A 10,670-nucleotide genomic window follows, 5' to 3' on the forward strand; every position below is an offset into this window, starting at 1 on the left:
GTTCTACTATGGTAGGTTGTATGGCGTTATGCCGGTTTGGCGTCCTGCCGTGTATCCGGAGGTTCTGGTGGCCGAAACTTTCGAGCTGCTCCTGCTTGCTGGTGGTGGAGGTCTCCCTGCCCGTGCTGCTCTTCTGGTTGGAGCCGAAGATGGACGGGGCGATTTCTTCTGCACCTCCCCCTAATAAGCTCGCCGGAGCTCTCCTTCGAACCGTTCTTCCTAGATCCGGCCGCCATGTTGGTGGGCGGCGACGGGAGATGGCCAGATCTGGAGTTCCAGGGGTGTTCCGCGAAGCTTCTTCAGGCGAAGAGCATCAGCAACGACGAGGTTGAGCCGCTGCTACGTCTGGCCAATGGGGCCTCTTCGCACTCCAGCTTCATGCTCCAATGGACTTCTTCCTCCAGGCCAGAGAGCCACAACGGAGGATCTACTTCGACCTCAGCGCGGCACCGCAAGCCGACCTTGCCCCAAGTGGTTTCTTCCCCGGTGACGTTCTCGGCGGCCACGGCATCGAGGTTCAGACGACGTGTCGGTGGAGAAGGACCCGATCGCTTTTTCGGTTTTCCTCTAGGGTCCTTTTTAGAATTTGTGAGGGCCATGCTGTAACTTCTTTCACTTTTAGGGTTCTGTGTGTAAGTTGTACCCACCGCTATAAATGAAGTTTCTGGGTCCGTTTGGACCCAACCCCTGTTCAAAAAAAAAGCTAGCAAAAGCCCTTTTTTTTTAAACGGGGGTAAAAGAGTCGTCACCAAGACAAAGTGAAAACTGAAAAAAGAAGTCCTAAGGGATTACTCTCCCAACATTACAAGACTCAAATGCTTCGTCCCCCAAAGCTTGGCCTCGCCTCTATTGATCTAAAAGAGGATGGTCGGACGTGCGGACTTGTTATCGAAAACTCTTGCATTTCGCTCCTTTCAAATTATTCAACACACAAGCATGGTGATAAAAGACATTGTCTTCCGGTTAGACGTTGTATTGTCTGACATCAACGTCCACCTAACCTTGAGGGAAATATCATTCATCCATTCATGAGTGCGGATGGAAGTGATGCATAGACAATCCCACACCATTCACCAAAGCCGCTTGGTGTAGCGGCAATGGGAGAACAAATGTGCCACCGTCTCTTGGGTTTACTTGCAAAGCGGATAAAGACCGTAATTGTCTCAACCCCTCCTCTCAAGATGATTTGTCGTCCAAATCCTATTGTGGCGGGCCAACTAAGTGAAAAATTGACCTTTGAAGGTGCCCAAGCCTTCCAAACCAACCTCTTCATATTTGTTGTCGTAGCTCCGTTGAATATCGCACTGTATGCCAAGGTCGTGGAGTACTCCCCATTCGGGGTGAGGTTCTAAGTGATGGCATCCTCGGCATCCTCCGCGAGATGAATCCCATTTATTTGTACCCAAAGCAGGATGTACTCATGTATGTGTTGCACAGTGAGATTGTTGTCCATTATGATTTTGCCCACCCAAGCTTTGTTGAGCAAGACTTAATTTACCTTCCATCTCTTTCATGTGGATGCCTCGTAGATTAGCGGAGCAATATGTTTAGGCTTCATTTCACTGAGCCACAGGGAGTCCCAAAATGGTGTAATCGTCCCATTACAAATGGTGATTGAGGTGGAAGCGTAGAAGAGATCCATGTCAATCCCATCGCATGGGGTGCTCACGACAAACCCAAAGCTTGCTTGGGTGGCGCCACTCGAACCAAGACCATGGCAACTGGAGGGCCCTTGCAAACTTTTCAAGATATAGGATACCCAAGCCACTAAGCTTCTTAGGCCTACAAACTGCATCCCAATTCAACTTGCACTTTCCCCTGGTGACCTCTTTGGTGCCCGCTCAAAGAAAGGCGTGCTCAATTGAGGCAAGGCATTCCAGCGGTATTTTGAGTGGAGTAAGGTGGAACATTGCTTGGGACGTGATGACGGATTTGGCAAGAGAACCTCTCCTGGCCGCATTGATATTGTTCATGTCCAGTAATAAGCTTCCCGGCTATTTTATCCTCAAGGGGTTGGAAATCGACCCATTTTTATACCAAACCAAAAGGGGAAGTCCCAAATATTTCATGGGGAAGGAAGCGCGGATCACGGTAATCCATGGAGCACCTTGTCAAGGTCAATATGATTGCATCTAATGGGAACCACCATGCTCTTCTGGAAGTTAGTTAGTAGCCCCGTGACCTTCCCAAACACAACAAGAATGGTGGAAAGGTTTTGGATATCCTCCTTCTTTGGATCCACGAAGACGGCCGCATTGTCCGCATAAAGAGATATTCTAACAATTGTTCCTTTCACTCCTATCTTATGAAGAAGCTCATGTTGAGTGGCCAATTCGAGAATTATTTAAATAGGATCTATGTCATGGACGAAGAGGAGGGGCGACAAAGGACCCCCTTGCCTCAAGCCCCTACCATGCAAGATGGGGGCTCCGGCCACACCATTGAGGAGCACCCTAGAGGAGGCGTTGCAAAGCAAGGCGGAGGCGGTGATCTAAACACGGAATTTTGATGGAAAGTCGTGCCTCTTAAGTAGCTCAAGGATGTAGTCCCATCTCACATAGTCGAAAGCTTTGCGGATATAGTTTGAAGAGGAGCGAGGGGATTTTATTAATGTGAAATCTTCTCGCAAGGTTCTTGATATACATGAAATTGTGTATGCTTCTTCTTTTTATAAAAGAACTTTACGCGTTGGACACAAGGTCATTCATGAGGTGCCAGATGGGAAACTAGCAGAAGTTGACAATGCTGCCCGCAGAAAACTGCGATTTGTTGAATGCTAATCGTTCGCCCGGGCGAAAGGCCGAAAGCTCTCTGGGTCCGTCGAAAATGTCGGGCAGCCGAGGCAGGCACAATAAGGCCGGCGCCCGGCGGCGAGATCTATGGTCATATCCCGGCGACGAGAAACGCGCGCGTGCAGTTTCGCCCACCTCAGATACCCTGTGCCGGCCGCTACGGTACGACCGCGGCGCATAGAGTCTCTGCCCCGCTACGGTACAACACTCGCGATTCCTTGATGGCGGTCGACGTCGCACGATCTCCCCGTCGAAAAGGGACCATGCGATACGCCGGACTGGCTTCGCCGATAAACTGACAACAGAACGCCAGCCAACCAACCAGCTGACGGCTGCGGCTCCCCGCCGGCTGCCGCGCCACTAAAAAAGTTCAGACCAAGATCCCCACCACCCGCTCCTCATCCCCCTCAGCACGATCGCCCCACCAGGCCGCCGGCATATAAAATTCAGGCAGCCAAGCGTAAAGCTCCCCCATTTGTTCGGGACTCTGCCAAGTCAAAGTCATCTAGTAGGAGAGAGAGGTGGGGGCAGCCGCCGGCGGCGTTGGAGGGGGAGAAATGGCGGCGGAGAGGGACATCGACGACCTGCCGCGGAACGACGCCAACTACACGGCGCTCACGCCGCTCTGGTTCCTCGAGCGCGCCGCGCTCGCGCACCCGGCCCGGCCGTCCGTCGTGCACGGCCACGTGCGCTACACCTGGGCCGACACCTACCGCCGGTGCCGCCGCCTCGCCTCCGCCCTCGCGCGCCGATCCGTCGGCCACGGGAGCACGGTACGGGACGCCATCTCTGTTTCACCTCCATTTCCCCCCTCCTCTTTCTCTACGCGTGCCACTGCCTCTGCTCTGGTGTGTTCGTTTCGTACTCTGCTCCCTTACATGTTCTATGTACTCGTACAGATGTGTCAGCACTCAGTAGAGGTCAGAAACAATTTGAGTATCAACCATGATACCGTGACAAATTAATCCTATTTATTATTCCAAAGTTTGACCATGCCTTTTCTTGATAAGATCGATCAAATCGTGTTAAAACCACCTGATAAATCTCCATTCAGAATGGGGCTCAAGTGTCATGCCATATCTAAGTACAGACAATGGACTTAAATGAGTAGACACAGGTCTACGGACCAAGTGACATTTTTGCACAAGTGTAAGGATCTGCAACACGGTTTATTGAATAAACAAAAATACAAACTTTCCACTTGATCATACGAACTTGCCTCGAAGGGCTTTTTTTTGGGAGAGCCAGCAATATATACTCTGTTGCTATTCACTTGTGCACCCTCAGAAGTTTTTATATAGCTAACTACCTATATCTGGTCATAAATGGGCTTTCAACTCCTGGATTTCTTTGTAGCAGGTATGAGGTTCGATCATATTGATAGACTATTAATTGCTGGGTCGGTGAATGTTGTGCTTCTTCAGTCATCAACTCCTCATATGATACGAATGCATCCTAAAACGAGCTTCTCCTTTCAATACACATGTCTTGTGCATTTTCTGTTGAACAAACACATGTTGAGATTTGATGGTTCACACGAACGCACTAATGGAGTCACATACTTATGGAAATAAAGTTATAAACTAAATTATGTCACATACTTCTGTATCCAAATTGTATTGTTTCGTTATAGTTTCATGTCTGTGTAGGGCCGTAATAACATACCTTTTTTTGTAGAAAAATAATATACTTTTTAATACCATGAATTGTGGAATTTCTGTTTTTTAGGAAACTATTTGTGGAACTGTATTGTATGGTCAATTCACAATAAATGTGACATTGCTGGTCTACAAGCATATCTGGAATAGACCATCAACTGCAAACATATGGAGATTAGAATCGTTACTAGCATCTATGATCAAAGTTTCTATTTATTGTTTCAACTAAGCTTTCATATTCAGCATTGCTGCTTTAGACCTTTCGAGTTACCTTCTGTGTTGAGCTTGCGGCACATTCTTGTATGTGTTGGCAAGCTTGTGTCTATGGAAAAGATGAGTCATGTATATGAGTAACTAGAGTCCAGTTTAATTAAGAAGGAGCTGCAGATCAATCCCAGGCTATCTAGCCCCCTGGGTGACTTCTCAAAAGCTTTCTTCTAGAAAATAACCATCATCGAGCAGTGCGGAATGAAACCATGTACAAGCTGGGTATATTATTGGTGCTCATCATTCCATTCATCTTATTGGCACCAAAACTTGTGTTTGCGAAGAGTTAAAATGCCCAGTACATTTGTGTAATACTGAAGATTAACTGCAGAAATCACCTTGAAGACAGTAATATCCCTTCAAGTGCCACAACAGTATTATGATTACAATTTTGTGCTGGCTAATACTACTATCATGTTTATACTGATTTTCTTTTCTTCAATCTATTAGGTAGCTGTAATAGCTCCAAATATCCCAGCAATTTATGAAGCTCATTTTGGGGTTCCCATGGCTGGAGCAGTGGTCAACTGTGTCAACATTCGATTAAATGCTGCCACTGTTGCATTTCTGTTGGACCACTCATCGGCTGAAGTTGTGATGGTTGACCAAGAATTTTTCTCCCTGGCAGTGGATTCTTTGAAGATTATAGCAGATCAAAAGAAAGGTTCTTTCAAACAGCCACTTGTAATAGTTATTGGGGATCATACTTGCGATCCTTCAGCCCTCCAAGATGCTCTGAGAACAGGAGCAATTGAATACGAGAAGTTCTTGGAAACTGGTGATCCTGAATTTGCCTGGAAACCACCGCAGGATGAATGGAAGAGTATTGCCTTAGGTTATACCTCTGGGACAACATCTAACCCAAAGGGTGTGGTATTGCATCATAGGGGTGCTTACCTAATGTCACTCAGTGGTGCTCTTGTATGGAAGATGAACGACGGTGCCGTTTATCTGTGGACTTTGCCAATGTTCCACTGCAATGGCTGGTGCTATACATGGACGCTTGCTGCTATCTGTGGAACAAGCATATGTCTTCGTCAGGTATGTCTCACTATTTTGTAACCGTGCTTCATTAGGGACCTTCTTACCTCCATATGTCTGTAACATCAACCGTTTACAGAACTTAAAATTAGTAAACCATGTTTCAGAATGTACACTTAAGGCCTACTCATGAAATCTAATGTTTTGGGGAATATTATTTCTATATGAATAGAAGATATATGTTTTTAATGGTAAGTATGTGACCACAAGGATGTGATTGAGAATTATATTACACGTGTTGATGCAATAAGCTCAACTACATTATCCTGCGTAAAATACCATGATGAATTATAACGATGAATGATGCTACTCTACTGAACAAAATCATTTCTTGAGTATGAATGCTTGCAGACAATTTACAACTAGCTTGATTTCCTGTAAAAGAACTACTTGATGCACTTCATCAGTGTTGCTTTGGACATTCAACTTCCAATAGCAACACAGTCGAATCATGAAAGATATACAAGGAAATAAAGACAGACTAGCACAAAATATAGTATTAGTAGTAGAATTATCAGTGGAGCACCAGTCCGAAACTTAAGATGATAATTTTGCTGATATCTTTATAAATTGTGTCTTATCTTTCTTTTGGACTGATAGCTTATCATTGAGCTTCATGTAAACACATGCTCATTTATTAATTGCCCGGTGATAAAATGAATCGTGAAAACTTTAGGTCCTTCATGGCTTTGTATGTGATGCAGTTGCCACATAAAAAAAAGAATGAGATAACATACATGACATGGGTTGGAGTTTGGACCCTTGTTGTTCATTTCATGTGATTAGGCAACCAGGTCATTACCAACTTGTTGTCGGACCATAACCGTTAGTTTGACTGCAGGCTTAGCTGAAAGTTACAATTTGATATCCAGATGCTAGTAGCAAGAACTTGCTTTGCATGAACTGCTTGAAAAAAGTTTGGCATACTTGATTGTTGCTTTGATGCAAGAACATTGATGCCTAGAATGTGTATGCTTGGAAATTAAGGGACTTAGATTGGCTGAATTTTTTTCCGACAATGGAAGATACGCTCCCACAATGTGTGGAAACTTTCAGCACTGGGTACCCCCTTGTTTTAATGGAAGATACTCTCCCAATAGTACACACACAACAGAACATTGGCAATAGCAAAAAATTATACAGATCAGCACACTTTTAACTCAACCTTAATTAACCTTACTGGACCACTTGTTTTGATTTTGAACTTTTAAGGTAAATTTGTTAGCAACTCATCTGAATAATTTGTTCCTTTTATTGTTTGTTTAGTATAGTGAACAATTTTTAGATCACATGGAACCAGAAAGATAATTCTCCACTAGTCTCATGTAGCATATGATTATCTTGTGTTAACCCATATATACAGGTCACAGCGAAGGCCATCTTCTCAGCCATAGCCAACCAAGGAGTAACTCACTTCTGTGGGGCACCAGTTGTGCTCAACACCATCATCAACGCCCCTCCATCTGACAAAATTCTTCCGCTGCCGCGTGTTGTCGATGTCATGACTGCTGGCGCTGCTCCACCACCCTCAGTCCTTGCATCAATGTCGAAGCTCGGCTTCCGTGTCGCTCATACGTATGGCCTTTCGGAGACATATGGACCATCTACGGTGTGCGCATGGAAGCCAGAGTGGGACATCCTGCCAGATGACGAGCGTGCCCGCCTCCATGCTCGCCAGGGCATTCGCTATGTAGGCCTGGAGGGCCTCGATGTCGTCGACCCGAAGTCGATGGCGCCAGTCCCAGCCGACGGCTCCACCCTTGGAGAGATTGTCATGCGAGGGAACGCCGTCATGAAGGGTTACCTGAAGAACCCGAAGGCCAACGCCGAGGCATTCGAGAATGGCTGGTTCCATTCCGGTGACCTAGGCGTTCGACACCCTGACGGTTACATTGAAGTGAAGGACCGAGCCAAGGACATCATCATTTCTGGCGGGGAGAACATCAGCAGCCTGGAGGTGGAGAAGGCGGTCTACATGCACCCGGCAGTTCTCGAGGCGTCGGTCGTGGCACGAGCTGATGAACAGTGGGGCGAGTCACCTTGCGCCTTTGTCACGCTCAAGGACGGTGTCGATGGTTCAAACGAGGCAGCATTGGCTGGTAACATAATGAGGTTCTGCCGCGAGCGGCTGCCCGGCTATTGGGTCCCAAAGTCTGTGGTGTTCGGGCCGCTGCCAAAGACGGCGACAGGTAAGATCAAGAAGCATGAGCTCAGAGCAAAGGCCAAGGAGTTGGGCCCGGTCCGGAAGAGCAGGATGTGAGTCTGTGAGATAAGCAAATTTTGCTCTGAAACTTCGTGTGCATTACCCGTATGAGCGGTTGTTTGGCGTCAGTCCATTGTGTATTCTTAGGATGGAGGTTGTACACCCCAAACTATATTCTAGTATACCATTTTGTTCTTGAACACTGCTGCTCTCACGATTCCCTTCTAAGTTCTAAGATCGACTCTTCTGTTCCATTGTGCAAATGAAATCTGATCAGGTCCAATACATAAGGTTTGCAGGTTCTGTCGAAATTGCAAGATAGACAAAGAAAACAAAAGGCAACAGTCCGATGATTTTATCTGTAAGCTTCAGGGTGTGTGTTAATCTGAAATCTTCTTTCAGCTTCAGAGGGCTTGCTGTAGGTGAGAGGAACCAGCGATCAAATTCCAGCGTCGAGCTCGGACTGGCATGTACTGTACTTGCCAGCTTGGAGCAGAGGGTGCCGGAGAGCCAAAGTGGGGAGGGGAGCCTTGTCGGAAACCCTGAGGCGAGCACCACCAGTCAGGACATCATCAAAGGGCAAAGGCTGCCTGCTCAAGGCGTTGGTGAAGAGATAGATACACAGCCTCCAGCTGAACCTGCAAAAGAATTACTCCCACTCGATTATCTGCCAAGGCGCGCTGCACCTGGTGGATGTGTTGGCAGAATTGCTCCACCAACTCCATATTGGTTCTCTGAAGATAACCATCAATTTCTTGATTGTTCAAAACTATTTTGTTCCTAGATTCTATGTAGACCGACGGGTAGCAGACTAGCAGCACAAATAGAGTTCATTATTCATCGGAGCATGTCTCTTATTAGCAACCCAAAACAAAAGCAACTGAATCTAGGCTGCTACCAATGGGTCGATTGAAGAAAGCAGGAACAACTTACCAAATTTTATTAGTTGCCAGACAGTGCAAGCAGACAGTGAAAGACCTTCAGGACAAGCAAAAATAGGACCCTATGATTTGTAAGACTCCGAAAACATAGGAATATGACAATCACAGAAATACGATAGGATTGCAGGTATAAAACGAAGAATTGGAAAAAAAACACGAATTTTACGAAACCAGTGTTTGATTCGTTTGAATAGGAAAAACACAGCTATCCTGAAAGCATAGTTAAATCAAGGACAAAATAAATGCTAATCTTTTCTTATTTTTTTCTTTTCGAATTATTTTAGGTCATTATCATGCAATTTATGGCATTTGCCTTGTTCTTTGAGCGTACAAATGTGAAGAGGAGGTTTGAGTGGATTGGATAATCCTTTTATTTTTCCTATGCAAGCTAACAAAGGAAAAAAATCCTCCACTTTTTTTATGCTCTATTCTTTTGAATCAAATGGATATAGGTGTGACCACAAAAAAATCTCTTATTTCTATGTTTTTCCTCCAATATTGGTATGAATCAAAGAGGCCCTGAAAGGGATATCTCCAAGGTTTCCATGTTATGGGGTCGGCTTACTTTTGGTAAAAGTTGATCTTTATACTGAAACTTGCTGAAGGCAGTCGAGGGTCCAATATCTTGGTAGATGCTCAGTGTCTCGGAGGTGCTCGTAGGATGTGCGTTCCTGTGAGTAAAATTTATGCACTTAATTGTGAGCGTGCATCTTGTGTTTTTGCAAAAAAAAAGTTGTTTTCTAAAAACATTATTTCCTGATCTGCATGCTCAAGCTAATTACACCCGCGTGGTATTTTGTGTGAGGAATACCTCCGATCAAGCACCTTGGCTCAAGATTCTGGTGAGGAAAGGTTTTGTGAGGAAGGCCTCTCATCAAGGTGCTATCTGTAGCTTTTCTCGGCATCTAAATTCAAAAACAAATCTAGCAAATGATGAGGGAATCTGAAATTTTCTTTTAGACCTGATTGAACAGCGGTATGTTTTCTTTTTTCCAGCATTAGCTTTCCGGCCTAGGATGGTAGAGCAGCAGTAGCCAGCCCGAAACCAGCAGCCTGTCGACATACCAGCGCCCACCGGGACAAACCGATGAACCAGCCAAGCGTGCCGATCACCCTTTGAGCGGAAAGGCCAGGACAGCGTCCATCGGACCTCACGTCAGATGAAAATGAAAGAGCCATCAGCCTTTTGTGCAGACATGAAGCCCCTCGTACTGCATGCGAGCGTGCGTGTCAGCTGATTCTCTGACGCACAATCATCCAGCTTGTCACCGCTCGCACGATGCCCTCGTGGACTGCCCGCCTGGCCGACACCGCGGCCGTGGGTGACATCGGACTCGCAGGCCGGCGATCACGAAAAGGAAAAAAAAGGACATGCGCGGTTCATCATATTCGCGGCACAGTGACAGCCTGCTACACGGCCGGACAAGCGAGTGATGTGTTTACTTGCGTTGCATACTTGCATGCATGCATGAGATGAGATCATCTCCATTCGGTCTCCAGGCTCGTCCGAAAAATCGTCAGATCGAATGTTTAGGGTATCCCAGCGGCGCGACGTATTTCGGACACCTAAAATATTCGTGGATGTTCGTTTGCATCGTCTGGCGGACGTGAAAATGGTCGCGCGTCCGTTTGCGTCTGGGGCTGGCTCCAGCGGGGCAAGAAACTAGCATGAACTTTGCGAAATTACAACAATATGTTTATCATACTTTGCATAAGGTAGGGCGTAAAGTGGAGCAAAAGAGGCACAATAAAGCCTGAACAACAATAA

At 46.1% G+C, this 10,670-nt stretch overlaps 1 protein-coding gene across 1 annotated transcript; it reads left to right on the forward strand.

Moving 5' to 3' along the window:
- Window positions 1-3,088: 3,088 nt before the first annotated feature.
- Window positions 3,089-8,196, forward strand: LOC127295653 (acetate--CoA ligase CCL3). The gene is made up of 3 exons (XM_051325643.2): window positions 3,089-3,565; window positions 5,168-5,758; window positions 7,122-8,196. The coding sequence occupies exons 1-3, from the start codon at window positions 3,350-3,352 to the stop codon at window positions 8,016-8,018; spliced, it is 1,704 nt and encodes a 567-aa protein (XP_051181603.1). The 5' UTR covers window positions 3,089-3,349; the 3' UTR covers window positions 8,019-8,196.
- The last annotated feature ends 2,474 nt before the right edge of the window (window positions 8,197-10,670 follow it).

Source organism: Lolium perenne, chromosome 4 (assembly GCF_019359855.2).
Source record: "Lolium perenne isolate Kyuss_39 chromosome 4, Kyuss_2.0, whole genome shotgun sequence".
NCBI classification, from domain to species: Eukaryota; Viridiplantae; Streptophyta; class Magnoliopsida; order Poales; family Poaceae; genus Lolium; species Lolium perenne.

Bases quoted from the DNA above. Each gene is read 5' to 3' on its own strand.
- LOC127295653 (XM_051325643.2), top strand. From the start codon at position 3,350: ATGGCGGCGGAGAGGGACATCGACGACCTGCCGCGGAACGACGCCAAC. The intron at 3,566-5,167 runs GTACGGGACGCC...TCAATCTATTAG, and splicing joins CCGTCGGCCACGGGAGCACG to GTAGCTGTAATAGCTCCAAA. The intron at 5,759-7,121 runs GTATGTCTCACT...CCATATATACAG, and splicing joins CAAGCATATGTCTTCGTCAG to GTCACAGCGAAGGCCATCTT.